At 36.9% G+C, this 20,536-nt stretch overlaps 3 protein-coding genes across 4 annotated transcripts; 2 read left to right on the plus strand and 1 right to left on the minus strand.

Moving 5' to 3' along the window:
• The first annotated feature begins 171 nt into the window (after positions 1 to 171).
• On the plus strand, positions 172 to 4,035 carry tmem120aa (transmembrane protein 120Aa). Its single transcript, XM_043250278.1, has 12 exons — positions 172 to 371; positions 941 to 1,059; positions 1,141 to 1,257; positions 1,551 to 1,610; positions 1,771 to 1,866; positions 2,020 to 2,109; positions 2,459 to 2,524; positions 2,781 to 2,842; positions 2,947 to 3,039; positions 3,124 to 3,188; positions 3,448 to 3,516; positions 3,644 to 4,035. Exons 1-12 carry the CDS (start codon positions 294 to 296, stop codon positions 3,752 to 3,754), a joined length of 1,026 nt encoding a protein of 341 aa, XP_043106213.1. The 5' UTR covers positions 172 to 293; the 3' UTR covers positions 3,755 to 4,035.
• A 401-nt stretch (positions 4,036 to 4,436) lies between these two features.
• On the plus strand, positions 4,437 to 16,533 carry pora (P450 (cytochrome) oxidoreductase a). Of its 2 annotated transcripts, none has more exons than XM_043250274.1 (16): positions 4,437 to 4,563; positions 5,698 to 5,895; positions 9,305 to 9,353; positions 9,499 to 9,627; positions 9,747 to 9,896; positions 10,821 to 10,945; positions 11,056 to 11,145; positions 11,509 to 11,607; positions 11,786 to 11,902; positions 12,388 to 12,506; positions 12,607 to 12,788; positions 13,317 to 13,466; positions 13,548 to 13,815; positions 13,899 to 14,044; positions 15,058 to 15,143; positions 15,396 to 16,533. In XM_043250274.1, the coding sequence occupies exons 2-16, from the start codon at positions 5,726 to 5,728 to the stop codon at positions 15,538 to 15,540; spliced, it is 2,025 nt and encodes a 674-aa protein (XP_043106209.1). In that variant the 5' UTR covers positions 4,437 to 4,563; positions 5,698 to 5,725; the 3' UTR covers positions 15,541 to 16,533. The 2 variants fall into 2 exon arrangements, with proteins under 2 accessions (XP_043106209.1, XP_043106210.1); XM_043250275.1 differs by lacking the exon at positions 4,437 to 4,563 and adding an exon at positions 4,637 to 4,948.
• A 78-nt stretch (positions 16,534 to 16,611) lies between these two features.
• On the minus strand, positions 16,612 to 19,608 carry rhbdd2 (rhomboid domain containing 2). The gene is made up of 4 exons (XM_043250276.1): positions 19,319 to 19,608; positions 18,037 to 18,441; positions 17,743 to 17,893; positions 16,612 to 17,143 (listed from the first exon to the last, which is right to left on the minus strand). Exons 1-4 carry the CDS (start codon positions 19,497 to 19,499, stop codon positions 16,720 to 16,722), a joined length of 1,161 nt encoding a protein of 386 aa, XP_043106211.1. The 5' UTR covers positions 19,500 to 19,608; the 3' UTR covers positions 16,612 to 16,719.
• Between the last annotated feature and the right edge of the window lie 928 nt (positions 19,609 to 20,536).

Raw genomic sequence — 20,536 nt, forward strand, 5'->3', positions numbered from 1 at the left:
GTTGGTATATTCCCTCTCCCTCTTTATGGGCGTCTGTGGGAAGTCAGTCAGTAGGCTACAGCGTCTGTGACGTGTATGTCTTGTTTTGAAAGCGCTCATTGGTCATATTCAGGGAGGGGCGTTTCATTATGTCCCGGGATCGGTCTCTGATTGGCTACGCTTGTTGTGAAGCTGCATTCAGATGACAGACGTCTGTCAAAGATAGCGAGGCGATCCGACAACGGTGGACCGGACCGTTACTCTCTTCACTCATATCTGGGAACACTACCTTTTATTGAATACACTGTCTGGAAATGTTATTTAACCCGACTGGTTTAAACGAATGTTTACAAGAATGGGAGGATCTGGAAAAAGACTATCAACAGGTTCAGGTGAGGAGTCTTTCTTCTTCGACTGCTAATCAGATAGCACGACAGCTCTGAACTATGAGATCTTACTCTTCTATCTTAAACATGTTTTATATACATTATAATTGTTTTGATTTATAAATATATCGCTCTTGAAGTATCGCTACTGATCGCATTGATACGCTTCAGCACTAGCTGCTTAGCAATTTAATCCTTGCCAACTCACAGTATAACAATGATACAATAAGTAAAAAAAACCCCCACATTTTTAGCTTGTTATTAATAAAAAGAACCCGTAGTTCCCACAAATATAACGTGTAATTGTAATATATGATTTTTCTCTTAGCATTGCTTTCGTATGGGTCAATGACAAACAGTGATATACAATGTCATAAACAGAAGAACTGTTAAAACACATGTGCCAAGGCAGATATTTATGAGCAACACACACATGGACACACACATCTATATATAGTATCAGTTATGAGAGTCTAAAAATGTTGGTTAGTGAACACAAATTGTGAATAGGAATCCTTTAAATGCACCAAACATATCAAAATGACAAATTTGTAAGATCTGTATTCATTGCACAGGAGACACATCGACTTTACAAACAAAAGCTGGAGGAAGTTTCGAAACTGCAGGACAGCTGTTCTTCTTCTATTGCACGGCAGAGGAAAAAAATAAAGGATCTCAATGAATCCCTGCAGGAGTAAGTCATGAGTCATGCCTCGGCTACAAATAAATCAAAGTTACTGATCTACACCTTGAATGATTTTTTTTTCTTTCATAGATGCAGAGTGGTAGTGAATCCAGAAGATGTAAATAAAATAGATGAGATCCAAGATTCTATAAAGGAAAGATCAAACGTCTTCTTTGAGATGGAGGCCTTCCTGCCAAAGAAAAATGAGTAATGCAAACGAGAGATAGCTAATGTCACCTCTGTCACACCCTCTTTTAAAATACACATTATCAGCATTTACTATTCAAAGCAGGTCATACATCTCTGTATTTGCCTGTTTCTAATTCAGTGCTGACCTTAAATACTGTAGACTAAAGGTGTGGTATAGAATTCAATAATGTTTGGTAGTGGTGTGTGGGTTTGCAGTTTTTACCTTGTTCAAACACTTACAATGTTTTCGACAATAGTTTTGTCGAGCACCTGATGCTCACATGAAATGCTTTACGCTGTTTTTGCTGTAGGTTATACCTCAGTCTTGTTCTTGGAAATGTTAACGTTACGCTCCTTAACAAGCACTCCAAGTAAGTTTTCATTACAGTTCAATTTGATTCAAATGCTCTGAAAAATTGTAACGCCACAATAGCCTTACTGTGTGATCATCAGCTTTAAACACGGTGGTGTCATGTTAATGAGTCACGAGTCATGTGATTTGTCTGACTTGCCTGTTTCTCAACCGTACAGGTTTGCCTATAAAGATGAGTACGAGAAGTTCAAACTATACTTGACTGTGCTGCTCTTGTTGTTCTCATTCACCTGTCGGTTCTTGGTCACCTACAGGTACATGTTTATTGCAACCAAAAATTCTTTGAGAGTCTGACAGTGTCATTTTTTTAATTTCTTGTCAAAACAGCCATTTAATAATTGATTATATGTAATGAATTAATCAGTTGAACTTATTTTTTTGTCTTTTCTCTTTTTGTGTTTCGACAGGGTTCTAGATGCACTTTTCAACTTCCTGTTGGTGTGGTATTATTGTACATTGACAATAAGAGAGAGCGTGCTCATTAGTAATGGGTCCAAGTACGAATAATCATATGATTATACTCTTAAAATTAAAGGCTCTTTTAATTTTATGTAATAGATGTAACGCTGCCTTTCAGTAAAGCGTAAAATGAGACTAGAGAAAGATTTACGGTTCCACGAAGAACTATAAAGATCCATTGAACCTTTCCACAATTCTTGCGTAAGAGAATGATAAAAGAAGAGTTCTTTTTTAAGAACGATTTGCTGGAATGCATTTTCTATGTTTTTGGTATTGCTGCAAAAACCTCCTTACAGAACCTTTATTTTTTACAGTGTATGTCGTATTCTTGACATGTATGAAATCAGGTAATACTTGGCATGTTTCAATACTTGGCTTGTGTTTCAGGATCAAGGGCTGGTGGGTGTTTCAACACTATGTCTCAACATTTCTCTCTGGAGTAATGCTGACCTGGTATGACACTTCAGTGATAAACTTCACTCTTTAACGCTGTCACATATTACAACGTTACGTCTTTGGTACTTTAATAAAGAGCATTTGTACTATATATTATTATGGATCAGGTGAATTTATTTTGATGAAATGCTGTAAAGTAGGATAGCACACTTTGGAGTCACTGTGAGGAATAGTAGAACAGTATAAGTGTAAAAAAAAACCTGAGATAGTGTGAGCGTCTGATGTCCGTCAGCTGTACATGTGTGTCTCACAGGCCAGATGGTGAACTCTACCAGATGTTCAGAAATCAGTTCCTGTCCTACTCCATGTATATAAGTAAGAACTTCTGCCTTACAGCATTAGTAACGCTTTCAGTGCAATAATGATTCATTCATTGTTTTATTTAATCATTTATTTGTCTTGTTTTGTTCTCCCTTTAGATTTTGTTCAGTTTCTCCAGTACTATTACCAGAGTGGCTGCTTATATAGACTCAGAGCTCTTGGAGAAAGACACAACATGGACCTCACAGTTGGTGGGTAGTGTGTTTTTTTTTCTTATTCTAGTGTAGATTTATCCACTAACACGGGTTTTCACATGTGCTTTACTGTATGATCAGAGGGATTTCAATCCTGGATGTGGAGGGGTTTGACCTTTCTCCTGCCTTTCCTTTTTTTGGGCCATGTAAGTTTGATACTGTGTTTCATAACCTTAGGTTGTTTTGTAATAAATGCAATCATCTTGCATGGGCAAACTGCTCACTTCCTGTTTTGTGGCAATGTGTAAGTTTAAAACTAATGTTATTGGCTTAAATTACAGTACCTGACAAAATAAGAGTTACTTAATACTGACATGAAATGTTGACAGGTGTATTCAGAAAACTTCTGATGTAATTTGATTGTTATTATGCTGTGCTTCTAACCGTTTTAATATGTATATTTAGTTTTTCCAGCTTTATAATGGAATTACACTGTTCCAAATGGCCCAGCTTCCAGAATGGAAAGAGTGGCAGGTCAGTTTTTTTAAAATAAAGGTAAACGTTTTCATCACGTGCCAACATGTATTAGCTAAATATAACCTTAAAAAATAAATATGCATAGATTATTTTTAACTAATAAAGATATTGTTCTTTTTTTTAGGTTCTCATGTGCGGCTCTACTTTCCTTGTTTTGTTCATGGGAAATTTCTTCACCACACTTGGTGTTGTTTACCACAAATACATGGATCAGGACAAAGCCAAAGCTTTATAAATGATGGGCACAAAGGCACTAATGAACTCTTTATTAAAGCAATTTGTGTTTTATATAAACATTTTTATAAAATGTCAGTGTGCTAATATTCTGTTGCTTATATGTTGTCAATAAGTGTTTTTTTTTCTATTTGTGGTTCAAACTGGCTAAGTTGTGATTTTTGTAAATGTGGCACAAATTGTAAGGGATGAAATGTCTTTCCCCTAAACCTAAAATATTTAATATTTTGCTTTTATTTTATTAAACTGTCATGGTGTTTTGCACTCCATGTGTCAAAGCAATGTGTTAATGTTTTTTGAAACCCTCTGGCCTTTGTTTAAAGTTAGTTGGAGTAGGCAAGTTAATGATCTCAAAGAAAGACGTTATGAAAATCATTTGCTATCATCAGTGTGGTATTGGTCCACAATGTCAGCACACGACTTTACCATCATAGGACTATGATACCTTCATGTGACTAAGAAGCATGTGCAGTAAGCCATATGCTTGGAAAATGTGAACAAATTTTCCAAAATAATTTATTGAGGAAGCCCTGTCAAACAGAAATCGGAAATGGAAATATCCCTTAAGTGCATTCATTAGAACATTAGGGGGGATGCTGCTATGGGCAAACACGTTAGAATGCAAATTAAATATTTTCAAGCAACAAGTTAACGCGTTCTAAACATTGAAAACAAAAAAGTAAAATGTCTTAAAACTGCTCATTTATCCAGGAGGATACAATGCGCGAGGGATATTTGAACTTGCGCTGGCAACCCGGCGTTTCAATGTGACGTAAGCTCGTGCCGTACCCTCGCTCCAGCTAACCGGAGGTATGTGTTTTTAGTGCGCGTTCTGATGTGTAACTGTTAAATTATATTAATAACCCTTCTTATTAGTTTATCGTTGATGCCTTTGGGTAGTCATAAACAAAAAGCGAAAATTTTACGTGTGTACGTGTTTGTCTGCCCTCACAAAAAGTACCATGGCGATGGTAGCATAGGGATAGTATCAGATGGTACGCAGTGTGACTTTGCTACGTGACACTGAATGATTCATATGTTCATATACAACGGACGTCAACATTTTTAAACAGCGACGTGCTAAATGTCCAAAAACATGTTAGTGCTGCAGTACTTCTGTTTTTTTTAAGACATGAGGGCTATTTTGTAACACGTCGTGGACATCGAGATAAAAGTTTCTATGGAAGAAACCAAGGTGGTGAAAAATTACATTAATTACAAATTGACAAAAGTCCTACAAAAGAAAGGGTGTTTTGCAATTGCTCATCATGTAATTACATTGATTCTTCAAAAGAGGGCACAACATGACAAAAAGTCTCGTACTTAAGACATAAGAGATATACTACCTACATTGTTAAAACCTATGGAAGAATCTTTTTAAAAAATACGTTTTATTTTTGATTAATAAGTAATATAGATGATCATTGTAAACGTGTCTGTGTACAGTATATACAGGTAGTGTGGCTTAATTTATGTATGCGTATTTCAGTGACTTTTGTAGACCATGACAAAAATCACAATTGTTAATTTTGTCTCTTGATATTGTAATTGCAATTATTAGCAATTTACATTGAATGATGTTTATACCAGAATTTAAAGCAACTTCATGTCATATTTTTATATGAAAGTAAATAAGCTGAAAACATTTCAACTTTAAAACTTTTATTGCATTTCTGTAATACTAAGCCTCAAATGTCAAATAATCATTAGACTGGTTTCATAATTTATATTATTTATTAAACCAAAACAATATATGGAACAACGGAAAAACCCTTAAAATAACCTGCGGAAAGAAAACAAACACATCTTGAGCACTCAGAATAACATAAGTGGGCTTTGAACGATTTGAGCGAACGAAATTCGAGCATCCGTAATTGTAATTGCAATTAGAAACTCAATTAATTGTGAAGCCCTAATAATGATGAAATCAATCTGTTTTCGCAGACATACCTGCTTTCTGAATTCTGTGAAGATGGAGGACAGTGAATCCCAGCTGCTCTCCGATGAGGAGCAGACTCCGGAGCCTCTCCTCAGCTCTCTGGATATCTTCCTTTTCTCTCTAATCGCAGGACTTCTTATCTACTGGTTCTTCTTCCGAAAAAAAACAGAGCCTCTTCCAGAGATCAAGCCATTTACTTCAGTGTAAGTGCCTGATTTTTAACTCCCCTTCCCCCATAATTTGTCCTCAAGAGGGAAATATTACACCCACACAAATGTTTCTGCACGACTGAAATGTTGATCAGAGCTTTGTAAAACGCGATCCGTCTGTGTTCCACCACATAAAAAATGTAAATGCAAATTATAAAGTGACAAAATGAGATTACGCATTAGAGTTCGTGACAGAAAGTGTTATTGGGCTCAATTTTGCAATAATATTTTTGTTGGAAAGCCTGTTTATAGTTTTACTCCCCATGGACCTTTGGCCTTGTTTGAACAAAGCATCGTTTCTGCACCATGGCTTGTTCCTAAAGCACTTTGTGGTTCGGTTGGTCATGGGTTCCAACATTGTGAAGTGTTGACATCATGGGATCGAGAGAATGTGCGTGCGTTACATTCTGTCTCGGCGTTATGGTCTGTAGCAGCTGAGACTCGGTCCATATATACAGCGGTTACGTGTCATCGTGAATCCCAACAGCTACTTCTTTGTTTATAAATTTTCATACATGCCATGTATGAAAAAAAAAAAAAAAAGAATTTCCTGTTCCGTTTTCACAATTCTCAACGGATGTGACTCAGTGATATCAAACGTTAAACTTAGCTGTGTAATAAATCGAAGGATTATATGCAACCCTAAAAAACTGTCATAAGTAGCACGGGTATATTTGTAGCAATAGCCAGTAATACATTGTATTTCTTTTATGCCAACATTATTAGGAGATTAAGTAATGATGATATTTTGTAAATTTCCTACCGTAAATGTATCAAAAATAATTTTTTTTAAATAATAAATTCTTTTTTTGCAAATAGTTTTACCTTGTCTAGATATTGTTCTGTCCTGACAAACCATATATCAATGGAAAGCTTATTTAATCAGATTTCACATGATGTATACATCTCATTTTACAAAATATGGGCCCTTTTGACTGGTTCTGTGATCCAGGGTCACACATGAGCTTGAAAATGAGCATTGTTTGTTCAGATGGAGTCACAGGATGTTATTCTTCCTGAATGTTCCTCATAATCTTTGCTAGTCAGTTGTAGTGCTGTGTGTTAAACTTGTGACCTGTTCACCTTTAAAAACAATGAAAGGCCTGATGACTTTAGCATGAAAGTACCGTGTTTTTTTTTGTTTGTTTTAATACTTTTAGAAAGCATTAAATGAATACAAAGTGACAGCAAAGACATATATAATACATATTTTTTTTATTCATTAAAGTATCACAAAATCAATGTATCATGGTTTATTAAGCTTGAGAATAATAAATCAAATCAGTATATTCAGTTGATTTCATGACACTCATTAGAGGAATGTCTGCTTTGCATCATAAAAAATTGAAAATGAAAAAAAAAAATTGAATGACAGAGTAAACACTTAAACTGTAATAAATTTTTGTCCTGTATTTTGCTCAAATAAATGCATTCTCTGTGAGCATAACTTCCCTAAACATTAAAAAAAGTAAATTTTGGACAATAGTGTTCACAGCTTTTCCTTCCAACATAAATCACTTTTCACTATTTATTGACTGTGTTTCTAAAAGAGGCAACACATAAAAAACAGAAAAGAATACAAGAGGAAAAGATGTATTAGTAGAGAACTATAGTGTCAGGAAGACATGTTTAGCGAGCAAGAAAGGATAACCTTTTCCAGTTCTCTCCACTTCCTGGTTCACATTACTCACATTGAAGGAGCGCAGCCAGTCCAAGCCATCCTGCCAAAGTCCTGAACAACTCCACTAGTCTTTCTTCTTCAGTTGTTTAAAATCAAATGCATTTCTTATGTGGCGGGGGTTAAAAACTGAACTAAATCCAGAAACTTAGATTGCCTTTTGTTTAGTCATCTTTTGTATTTTATTAGGCTGGGGAAGGGAGGGAATGGACTCCTTGTGTTTGTGTTGGCAGAAGCATTCAAGTTTTTATGCATGTCTTTGTGTGTGTGTGTGTGTGTGTGTGTGTGTGTGTGTGTGTGTGTGTTCATTTAAGATTGGGGGTTTAGTAACAGCGTTGCGCAGCAGAGATCCATGGGAAATGTTGTATATTCCTGTTGCTTTGCAACCGCTGTGCTCTGGCCAGATGGCAGGAGAGAGAGAGAGTCAGAGAGCCTGTCTCAGACCCTCGCCAGCCTCACACCCCCTTTTCCTGCGCCGAAGAGCGATGTGTTTTCTATAGAGCCTCCTAATGAACTTTTACGCAAGCCAAAGGACTTTCTCAGGCTGAGGGCTTGATCCGAACCTCTTATAGACGAAAGTGCCCTTAAAGACAGGGTCTTTTCCCCAGTCATGGGATGCATGTTCTCTTTGCCGCAGGACAGACTGGCCGCTGCAGAGAGGTTAGTCCGGGACAGATGGATGTTTATGCGATGTTTCTTCTGTTGTAATATTTCAGGTGCTCTTATAGTCTTTTAACTGTGTTGTGTGAGTGGTGCGCAAAAGCAAACTGAGGTTTCTGATTTTCATTTGCTCAGACGTATGTTTTGTAAAATGCCTTGTGGAATGCTGCATGGAATCTCTTTGGGTAGTGGCTAATTTGTTTCTTTCATTTAGATTTCTAAACATGTATGTAAGAGAGGAATCCATTGTTTTGCGCTGTGCAATGATGGTTGTGTTTAGTAATTTGATAGTTGATAGTTATACACCCTAACCCTGAACTCTACAGCATAAAACGAATCTACACTATTGTTTAAAAGTTACATGTCTGGAAAATGTTTTTGTCCCGTTTCTAAAATGTACAGTTTATTCCAGTGGTGGCAAAGTAAAGTTTTCAGCATCATTACTACTTCTTCTAATGTCTTTTAGTGTCACATGATCTCGCTCAATAAACATTTTTTTATTAGTTAAATCATTACTTGGGCTGCTTAATATTTTTGTGGAAACCATGATATTTGTTTATTTATTTAAAAAAAAAAAAAATAGAAAGTGGGAAACTTCCCTGTCTTTACTGTTTTATTTGAAAAATTCATGGTGTTTAGGCTGAATAATTTTTATGTATTACTTATGACTAAGTTTGATTTATTTGTTGAAATTTTGGAAAATATTTTTTATTAATTTATTTTACATTTTACAAGTAAAAGTAGAAACCATAGCATTATTGTATCAAATTTACTACATTCAAGTAAGGTTTTTGGACTACCTTCTGTTCTTCATTGCTGAATTAACATGAAAGTTTGTGGTTTTCATTAGTTGAACAATGACTGAAAGCAGACGTGTTCTAATGCTTTGGTGCTCTCGGAGGGGTGTGAACTTCAGGAAGTTCTCCTGTGTGGAAAAGGCTGAGAAATGAATGGCTCAATCCCCTATTCATTACCTAAAGAATTGGTCTGGCATGCTTTTCAGCCTTTTCACATGTGTGTTCTTTCTCTCTTTTTTTTCTTATTTTCTTCTTTCTCTCTTCATAGAACACCACAAATACGTGAGACCAGCTTTATTGAGAAAATGAAGAAAACGGTGAGATTATAAAATGTTATTACCATAGAAATTTTGTCTAGTTTCTAAAAAGTTGAGATAATCTGTGAAAATGTCACCTTCTTGAACAATGAAAGAAAAGTTTCCTAATGCTTGAATTCTATATTTTTGTACCTTCCCATTTTAGAACCGCAACATTGTAGTGTTTTATGGATCCCAAACAGGGACTGCTGAGGAATTTGCTAACAGGATGGCAAAAGATGCCCAACGCTACGGCATGAAAGGCATGGCTGCTGACCCAGAGGAGTATGACATGGTACTTTCACCATTTTTACTTCCTGTTTAATGCGCGCTATTAAAAATCAAACCGTCAAGATCAGAACTGAATACTTTTCAACTCTATTGACTTTTGCCATTATAATCTCCCATTCGCAGTCTGAGCTGTCTAGACTGAAAGAGATTCCTGATTCCATGGCTGTGTTCTGCATGGCAACCTATGGAGAAGGAGACCCCACAGACAACGCTCAGGAGTTCTACGATTGGATGCAAGGGACTGATGACGATCTAGAGGGGGTCAACTTTGCTGTGAGTAATACTCCAACATCAGCAAAGCTAATTTGTTTCTTTTTGTGACTTGGTTCTATAGTGAGTAAATGGAGATTGCATGGGACAAACTACCATCTATTGGCACCCTCCAAAATTCCTGGGCTTTTTATGTAGTGGTACCCATTTCCTGGGCAGTCGGTGAAGTTCTTAACAAGCCTCAGCCCGAGGCTGTCCCGTAGTTAAGGGGCCCATGGAATCCTCATCAGTTCTCTCTCACCAAATGGAAACATCTGGGCTAGCCAAACAAAGCTAGAGCTCCATCCCAGCGGAACTTCTCTCTTAGCGGGACTCTTTCAGATGGAACCGGATCACTGGATCTTCTGTTTCTTTGATTGTGGAGACATGGGTGTCCAGACGCCGCTTAAGTTGGACCTGTATTCTGGACGAAAGCCTTGTGGTTTCAGTCTGGAGTTCTCAGATTCTTTTATGTGGTTGTGGTGGGACAGCTTGATAAAACATGTGGTTGGAAATATCACTGCATTGCGTCTACAGTGTTTTATGATTGTGGGACAGGCTAGATTGGTGGAGGAGGTTAAAAGGAGCAATGAAGGTCTTGCAGATAAAAATTATAATTCTGTAGAATTTTAGTCCAATACATTAAATTCAGTTTTAATCAAAAATGTATATGGTGTCATGTAGTCAGGTTCACCAGAAGTCATAATTTAGGTTTAGTTTCCATTCCCAATTGGCGACTTGTTTCTCAGTTTTAAACTGGAGAGGAAGTTTTCAATGTTTAAGTAAAACCTTGTAGTAGACTGAAGCATTTAAACAAGAAAAGACTATTTAAATGTTTTTAGTTGACATTAAGCCTTTAACGTATTGTATGTGTTGATTCAAAGTGTCTTCTGTTTTTTTTTTTAACTCCTTGGAGTTTAAATAATTAATATTTTTTATTTTTCATAGGTGTTTGCTTTAGGAAATAAAACATATGAGCACTTTAATGCCACAGGCAAGTATACAGACAAGAGGCTTGCTGAACTTGGGGGAAAAAGGGTCTTTGACCTGGGCCTCGGGGATGATGACAGCAAGTGAGTTAATAAAAGACTGAAACAGATAAAAAGGATAAACAAGTATATTTTGGCCTGTTTAATCAATTTTCATTGCCTGTCCTAATTATTTAATCTTAAATCATTTGCAGCTTGGAGGAGGATTTTATCTCTTGGAAGGAACAGTTCTGGCCTGCTGTATGTGAGTTTTTTGGCGTGGAGGCCACGGGAGAAGACAGCAGGTATTATTTTTTATTTTCCATGTGCTTGTCTTGTAATTTAAATCTAAAATCTCTATTTAAAAATGGTCTACAATTGTATTGGTAGGCATCAAATAGTAGAATTTAAAAGAGCAGACCAGCTGTGTGAGATTAACTAGTTCAAACGTGATGTTTATTTGATGGGTATTTTGTGGCCACGCAGCACATGCAGTGTCTCATCTCCATATTAGAGGAAGCAAATCCATTTATCATGTTCTTCCATAACAAAAACATCCCCTGTCCTGATTTGAATAGGTTTTTGCATCTTATTAAACATCATAGGTGTCCTGAATGCTTTAAATACAGGCTTGGATGAGATCTAAAATCGTTTTTGTGTTCTTTCAGCATTCGGCAGTTTGAACTGGTGGTTCATAATGACATTAATATGAATCAAGTTTACACCGGAGAGATGGGGCGGCTCAAAAGCTTTCAGACACAGAAACCGTGAGTTTAAGTGATTGTTCACAGATCGGCGTTTTTTTTAAAGATCTTAAAGATTTTAAAATTAGCTTCCATTTGTATATGTTTGTTTTAATCATGGTTTTCTTAGGATAAGCTAGAGTCTATGTTTTAAATGTACGCATTTCATCTGATTGCATTGTTATTTATTTTATTTGTGTAGACCGTTTGATTCAAAGAATCCTTTCCTTGCGACTGTGACTGTTAATCGTAAACTGAACAAAGGAGGAAATCGGCACCTGATGCACATCGAGTTAGATATCACAGACTCTAAAATCAGGTACGCATAATAATTGACTTGATAGGTGAATCTCATGAAAACATTTCCAGGTCTAAAGACGCAAGGTGAAAACAGTACTGTTAGCAGGAAGATAATTAAGCCTGTTTTTATTATTTGTTTTTTAGTTTTGTATTATAATACACATTACCTTTTAGACAATAAAATTGTATTATTAAATATAATTTCTTCTTTTTCCCCCCTTTTTTAAGGGTGTAATATAACCCATGCTCTTGAGGGTTTTAATGAGATTCAAGCTCTTTTAATTGATTACATATGATGATGTGATGTTGATTCAACAATCTGAGGTGATTTCAGTTATATTTTTAAATTATTATACTTAATATTACAGCATTGTTCAGCTACAATGGTTTGCAATATGGACAGTATGCATGCAAACTTTTATAATATCTTTACTATTGAGTATATATTCATGCAGTGTTTAGAGTTTTTTAATGTCCACATATTAATCAGTTTATTACCAACAGGTATGATTCTGGAGACCATGTTGCCGTTTACCCCACAAATGATGCAGCGGTGGTCAACAGAATAGGAGAGAGACTTGGAGTAGATCTTGATACTATAATCTCTCTCAAAAATCTCGATGGTATGTACCAATATCTGAAATACATATAATTAAAAAAGTTATAATCTGTTTTATGTATATTGCAACTGCTACGAATGCTAATAATGTTTAAATTCTATAGAGGAATCCAATAAAAAGCACCCATTCCCCTGTCCAACCACATACCGCACGGCACTGACCCATTACCTTGACATCAACAACATGCCTCGCACAAACGTGCTGTATGAGCTAGCGCAGTATGCCTCTGATCCACAAGAACAAGAAAACATGCGCAAGATGGCATCGGCTTCACCTGAAGGAAAGGTTAGGATCAACTCATAATCACTGATATATGGAGGCCTGTTTCCACTACAAAAAAGAAAGAAATTTTTTCCTTGAGATATAAACTTGCTGTGGCAAGTTAGAAAGTCAGAATTGCATGATATAAATTTGCAATTACAAGAAAACAACCTCAGAATTAAAATTTGCAGTTGCAGTTGCAGTTGAAGTTGCTATTCAAAGAAATAAAGTAATAATCGCAAGATATTAACTCTCAATTCCAACAGCTTTATATCTCTCAGTTCTGAATTCATATCATGCATTTATTTCACATAGTTTGTATCACAATTAAAAAAAAAATTCACTTATTCACTTAGTCACTGTTGCAATAGTATTGCGAGTTTGACTTGCACAGTTCTGAGAAAAAAACTCAAAATTGTGAGATTAAACGTTGCAGTTTAATATATATATTTTTGAAATTCATGGGTAGAAATGGGCTTCCTTTTCTGATGTAACAGTAGTCTATACTAAAACGTGAACATTTTTATTCACTGTCTGATTGGTTCTTTAAAGGCTTTGTATCAGAATTGGGTTTTGGGTTCTGAGAGGAACATACTAGCTATTCTAGAGGATCTACCTTCCTTGAATCCTCCTATAGACCACCTGTGTGAGCTCCTACCTCGACTTCAGGCTCGATACTATTCCATTGCCTCTTCCAGCAAGGTAAAACATGCAGTTTTCTATATTATATCTTAATTTAAAAACTTTGAGGTGGACACAAGTTTATGTTGACACTCATTTCAGGTCCATCCAAACTCTGTCCACATCTGTGCTGTGGTGATAGAGTACATGACCAAGACAGAAAGGGTCTTCAAAGGTGTGGCCACCAACTGGCTTAAGAACAAAGACGTGACCGATAACGGCCATAATCACACCATTCCCATGTATGTTAGGAGATCTCAATTCCGCCTGCCATTCAAACCCAGTAACCCTATAATCATGATCGGGCCTGGTACTGGAATCGCCCCATTCATGGGCTTCATCCAGGAGAGAGCATGGCAGAAGGAACAAGGTGGAGCTTCAACTTGCTTTGACACAACTTGTACATAATAATATAACTTGGGTATCTCACTCAGTTTTTGCTCTCGCTTGCAGGGAAGGAAGTTGGTGAGACGATACTTTACTTTGGTTGTCGCCATAAGAACGAGGACTTCCTGTACCAGCAGGAATTAGAGGAGTTTGAGAGGGCAGGAGTGCTGACACAGCTTAATGTTGCCTTTTCCAGAGACCAGGAGCACAAGGTAAGTGATTGGCATAGGGATGCACTGAAATTCAGATTCTAACCAGTAAATTAATTATTTTGACCATATTATGGCCACCATTATTGATACTATATACTATATGATATTAATGACAATTATATACTATATACTGTTTTAACAACAACATAAACAAATGTTACTGCGCATGTTTACTTTCGTGGCCCTAACTTAACTTCCGGGAGACATCCCAATAGAGTCTATAACAACAGCTAAGTCCTTCTAGAGTGCTTTTTTTTGATAACAAGCAAAATATGCTTAAACCAGACAGATTTATTTAAAATGCAAATTCAGTCTCTGCCAGCAAGCAGTGGAAATGGAGGTTTCCCTTGTAAAGGCTGTAGACAAAGCAGCTTTGAGCTTATATATACGCTTCCTTACAGGCAGGATGAAATGAAAAAGACATTTTCGGTCCTCCTTTCGGTTACAATGGCACCATGGCTGCAGCAGACGCACTGATATCAAGCAGCGCCTGTGGAAAATAGTCCTCAGCTTGCAATGCTCCCTGTACAAGCAAGAGGGTCTGGCTGTTTCAGGCGCTGCGTGATCACTTCCCTGATCACGCTGGTTTAGTGTAGTTCTTAATCATATCACCCTAGAAAATCTCAACTTTTCATTTTCCACCGGCCTTATTACTCGATATAACTACTGAAGAGTCAAGTTTTAAATGGGAGAAATATTGAAACTCTTTGGTAATTTTTGTACGTGACGTTACTGGTGTAATTGGATTCAATGATCTATGCTAAAAGCACTATTGCCAGACCCGGAGATCAGCTGAATGGATTCCAAAAAATTATTTGAAGAATGAGCCTATTTCCAAAAAAGTGGAGTGTTCCTTTAAGATATATTAAAATAGAAACCTGTTATTTCAAATTGTAATAATATTTCACATTATAGTTTTTAATGTAAAATTTTGTACCGTATTGTAAACAATTGTTAAAAAAAATTTATGTTTGAACTGAAACGTAATTCTATGGACTGTGCTGTTTTTACAGATCTATGTGCAACATCTTCTGAAGACAAACAAGGAGCAGTTGTGGAAGCTCATTCATTCAAATAATGCCCATATCTACGTTTGTGGGTAAGAACCAGAAGTCGCTTCTACCACAGATGAATAAAAATCTTATAAACACTAGTATTTAACTGGCAGGATTTCAGTGGAACATTAAACAGCTTGAAATAATTATAGTGCTTCCATATAATTATATGATTTTTGTAGCATAAAGTGGTCAATACTGCCATTCATCAGTATCATATTGTATCTTTGAAGACCACAGCATCTCTTTCCAGCAGAATATTTGCTTGCGTATGTAATGAGAATGTGTCCTTGCAGAGATGCACGTAACATGGCTCGGGACGTGCACACGGCCTTCTATGAGATTGCAGAGGAGGTGGGCGGCCTGACGCACTCTCAGGCTGTGGACTATTTCAAGAAGCTGATGACCAAGGGCCGTTACTCGCAGGACGTTTGGAGCTAAGCTAACCGATAAGCCAATGTTTGCCACTTTACCTCAAGCCATCATTTCTCCAAAACATTGAATTTGCCTGGACTCATTGGTTATATAATATAATTTTGATGAAATCCAGCAACACAAAAAGCATGGTTTAACACTCTCCCTTCAGATGAGTATAGGATATTCAACCTGCTGCAACAGGAAACTGATTTGACTGCATTTGTACCCTAAATGGCATTGGATGTTCATGTATACACAAATGTAGGTCAAGTATGCAATATGCTTATTTTTTGAGTGAGGCCTTATAAAAAGATAAATGTTGTTGTAGTGTTTGTTTTATCTCCATGTGAAAAGACTGCAAGTATCACTTTTTGACGTACTGTAAAACTTTAGATTATTTTTTTTTTGATTATGTGTATCAAGACATCATACAATGTGTTACAGAAAATCAACATTTTAGGTCAGTCATGTTTTTTGATCATGTGATGTTTGTTCCTTTTTTATTTCGTGTCGTTTCAAGATGTTCTACCACTATTTTTTATGCATTATTTCACACTAATGTCAAGTAGCAGTGAATGAGCAATTATGCAATCAACGCGACTCCAATCTTTGGGTGAAGTGTTACATCCTGCTAGTTTTTTTTAAAGGTTCACAGGAATAGAATAAATATATATTTTCCCTAACATTTTAAAAGGTGCATTTATAAAAAGAAAAGTTCTTCTGTTATTTTCTTATGCTTTTCTTGACTGGTACGCGTTTTCCACTGATTTCTACTCATGATTATAGAATTGATTCTTCAATTTATCCCCCTAGTGAGCCAAAGCTGCAACTGCATTGCCCAGAATTAGGGTTTTAAAATGAAACGAGCTTGCATTTGTTAAATTTTAAAACTTATCGCATTAATACTGCTTGGAAAGAGAAGCGTCATTGTGATGTCAGATGTTTGTGCAAAATTGTGATCTGTCATGCAATGTTTCACAATTAAAGAATGTGCACAAACACTGTCTGTCCTCAAAATGTGTTTGTATGGACATTCTTTAAAATTACTACACGCACACATACACACATATAAATTATTAAAACAAGATAGGACCATTTACATCATTGAGGTTTTAATTTAAGGTACAAAATGTTCTTTAGCAGAAGGGCAGCTGTATAAAATGACCAATAAACAAATGGCACTGCAGATGAGGCAATAGATCTCTAGGACGACAATGACACAGGGGCTCCAGGAGGAGTTGTGGGAATAGCAGGCACTCCAGGCTCTGACTGTGAGGTGGGAGGTATAAATGGCAGTCCTGGCTGGGGTAGTTTAGTGAAGGGCTGACCTGAGTTTACTGGAGGCCTGAATTGATGCTGAGCGTATGGGGACATCGGCATCCATGGGCTGCCGGTGTGATGGCTGTGTCCATGATGATGCCCGTGGCTGTGACCATGACCGTGTCCATGTCCATGATTGTGACCAATGCCGACTCCAGCGTGAGGTGAAGTAAATGTGTATTGCTGTTGAGGATACAGCGAGACGGGCCAACCATCGAATGTGTTGGGCAGGCTTCCTATAACTTGACCGTTTGTGGCGTTTACTGGAGTGTAGGCCTGAACAGGGTACGACCCTGGAGGAGCGTCTCTGGAATTAGAAATATATGGAAGTACTTCAATTCAATTTTACACTGATTTCTAATTAAGATAATATAGAACTGACTTCTCAATTCAAATGCCCTGCATTAAAATGCCCAGAATTGTGGCTTGCATTTGTGTAATGCAATAAACTTAGAACTTATTGCATTTGTGTAATGCAATAAACTAAGGTCAGAAAATATACTGAGAAAAAAATCTTAACATGTTTTAGCGATAGTGCACACAAAAATGAGAATTCTGTCATTATTTACTTATCCTTCGAAACAGTGACTTTCTTCTGAGGAACACAGAAGACAATCAGAAGAATGCTGAAAACCAAACGGTTTTGATTGCCATTGATTTCCATTTCAAATTTTGACCATACACTTGAAGTCCACGGGAAGCAAAACTGTCTGGTTGCCCACATTCTTCAAAGTAATTGTAAAATATGATAAGAGTTTTTTTACTTTTGGGTGGATAATAATATCCAATAAAAAAGCTTGAAATGCACCACTTTACTACTGCTAGCTGTTCAAAATGAAGAGGGAAAAATATGCATTCTACAAACCGCAATATGAACATCATATATTACTGGAATTGATCGCTTACGTGAGGTCAAGGGGCTTTTTGCGCTCTTCCGTCGATGAAGGAATGAACTGGACACCGGGAATCTGCTTTAGCAAGCGAAAAGGGAACTTCTTCTCCAAGACGGAAGCTCTAGATTCTGACATCTCCAATAACGAAAACCATCCTTTTCCATCTAAACGTACTTAGTTAAGGAACAGTATGAAAACACACTATACACTGATTCAATTACATCAAAGAATTCTCAGCTTTACAATCCAGAACTGGAATATGAAATAAAAAAAAAAAGGTATTCTATACATTTAAGATTAAGGATACGTATCATTCCTGTAATGATGGCCAGGACGTTGCAAAGGAAAAAAGTGTTTGGAAAGAATAGGGTTAGAATTACTAGGATAATCCAGGGGAGAGATGCGGTAGGCACACTGACGCCCATAATATACGCTTTCCGCATAGCAGAATTGATGGTCATCATTCCCAGGACAGACAGGGCTAATGGGATGAGCCCATTTACTGAGCTCCTACTGGACGGGGAGAACAGCAGCGACTCAAGCAGCACATGTAAGAGTCCACAGACTAACGACAGCAGGAGGGACCGGTAGAGAAATCTGACCGTTCCGATTCCTCGCTCCAGACCGCTACAGGGAAATGCCATCGGGATGGCACTTAGGAATAAAAGCATCATATTCTTGTGGTAGAGGAAATAGGTGAAGAGTTTGTAGACTGTGAAGAGAGGGGGAGAAACATCAAGTAATATTTGTGGTATATTTATTTATTTTAATATATAACCTAACAGCAAACAGAATGTGCTAATTTGTTGAACATTTTTTTGATTTGAAGCAAAACATGAAAACTGACAAACAAGTGTAAAAATACTTAAGGCCTACTACAGTCAAAGCATTGTAAACGACAAAATAAAAACGGATTAAAAGGAAAATTTTGATTTAAAAATGTTGATTATGTATATTAAAACATCATGTTTAGAGCAAAATATGAATATATAAACACATTTATGTAGTTTAGAGCCCCGAGATAGAGACTTGAGAGTAGGCAAATAAACTAAAGAGGGAACTAAATAGTTATTTTAGAGGGGTATGACTGTTGTTTCCAAACAGGTTTCTCACACCCAAAGTCACGTCCATTGGTCGATGCTGCCCAAATCCCGCCTACAGTTTTTCTGATAGGCTACCATACGTGAAAGAGGCGGAGAAAATATTAGGACTCTTTATTTAAATATTAACCGATAAACTTAAATGGCGTGTGGTGGTAATTTCTGGAGGCGGGACATCCTCTCTCTAGGGCTTTTTAGTGCTCAAAATATGCCAACAATACTGTTGTTTTTCAAAGAGAGGCAGCATGTAAATACAAGTGAACTGAAGTTACTTCTGTCAAAGTTTAGAAGTATATTAACATATAGCTGGCACGAGGTAAAAAAAGACAAACCACAAAACTCCTAATTTTGATGTATTTAAGGCATGTTCTGCCCAATATAATGCATTCATTAAGACAGCAATTTTGGGTCACAAGCTACATCAGGCTACAAAATGCAACGAGTTGTGCCTTGTAGATGGAAAAAGGGAGTTTGTGAAACAACTCTTACCATGGCCGCTGATGACAGCACTGGACTCCAGACTAAAAAAGTGCTCTGAAACAGCCAAGTAATATGGTATGGCACTGAAAACACATGACAGCACGATCACAATCGCTACCCCACAGGTCAGCTCTACATCTGGTGCAAAATCTGCGAACGTCTTCTTCCAGCTTTTCGAAGTGCTATACATTTTCAGGATGCAGAATGTGCATCATTTACAACACACTCTAAAAAGCTATTATCCTTTTCGTGTTTCAGATACTAGTTCCCAGCACTCGAACCACAACTTCCGCGTTAGAGAACAGGTTACTCAAGGGGATAAAAATGCGCAGCTATTGCGCAGATGTGTGCAGGATCTTTTTTTTTAAGCCTTAAATGGGTATGATGCACATAGTACTATTGATTTCGCTTTAGAGCTACCTTAAAAATTAAATAAATCGCCCTCTTTTTGTACTGAATCTTAAAAAGTGCTTTCAGACTCAGAAAGACAATAATTTCCAAGTATTCTTGCAAGTAAGCTTCTCAGTGAAACTTCCAGTAAACAGAAAACGTAACGAGCTATATGAGATATTCTGTGTGTTCTGCTTATAAAGAAACATCAGATCTAAATTTGGTTATGCCATGAATCAATGTGAGTTAAAATCGCTTTATTAATTTTTTTTTTATAAACCTAAAGGTTATTTGCTAAAATGTTTCATACAGTACTTGATGACTAATGTTTCTTGAAATCGATTGGGCCTGTAATATCCTATTGTTTCTCTAATTTGGACTTCCTGCTGCTTAAATCTAATATTGGAGCGTTGGATAATTGTCCACTTTGTCACAAATTTTATCACTGTGTAATAAGCGATAAGGGATGCAGAATGTGCATCATTACCCTACCCTGTGGGTCGAATGAGGATTTGGAGTTGAAAGGATGAAGACTGTTACAAAATAAACACAAATAAGTTTAAACCTACAGAGACTAAATCTCTTATGGATACAGGTAAACAGCCCAAACAAAACAGTGGGAAGGTGAGGTCAAGTACAAACCCCACCCGCTCTTTGTTCAATTCATGAGACAGGTCTACAAAGTCATGAGTATGATGCAGGTATGGGTGGAACAACCTAAACTTACGCAAAACCCAAAGCGGTTATTACATTCCATTGAAATAAAAGCTCTGCCTGTTAAAAGCAGCTTGACCTGTTAGTCAGTGAAACTGATTTGCAAGAGATAAATGAGACAGT

The sequence above is a fragment of the Puntigrus tetrazona genome, chromosome 10, assembly GCF_018831695.1.
Source record: "Puntigrus tetrazona isolate hp1 chromosome 10, ASM1883169v1, whole genome shotgun sequence".
In the NCBI taxonomy this organism is placed as follows: domain Eukaryota; kingdom Metazoa; phylum Chordata; class Actinopteri; order Cypriniformes; family Cyprinidae; genus Puntigrus; species Puntigrus tetrazona.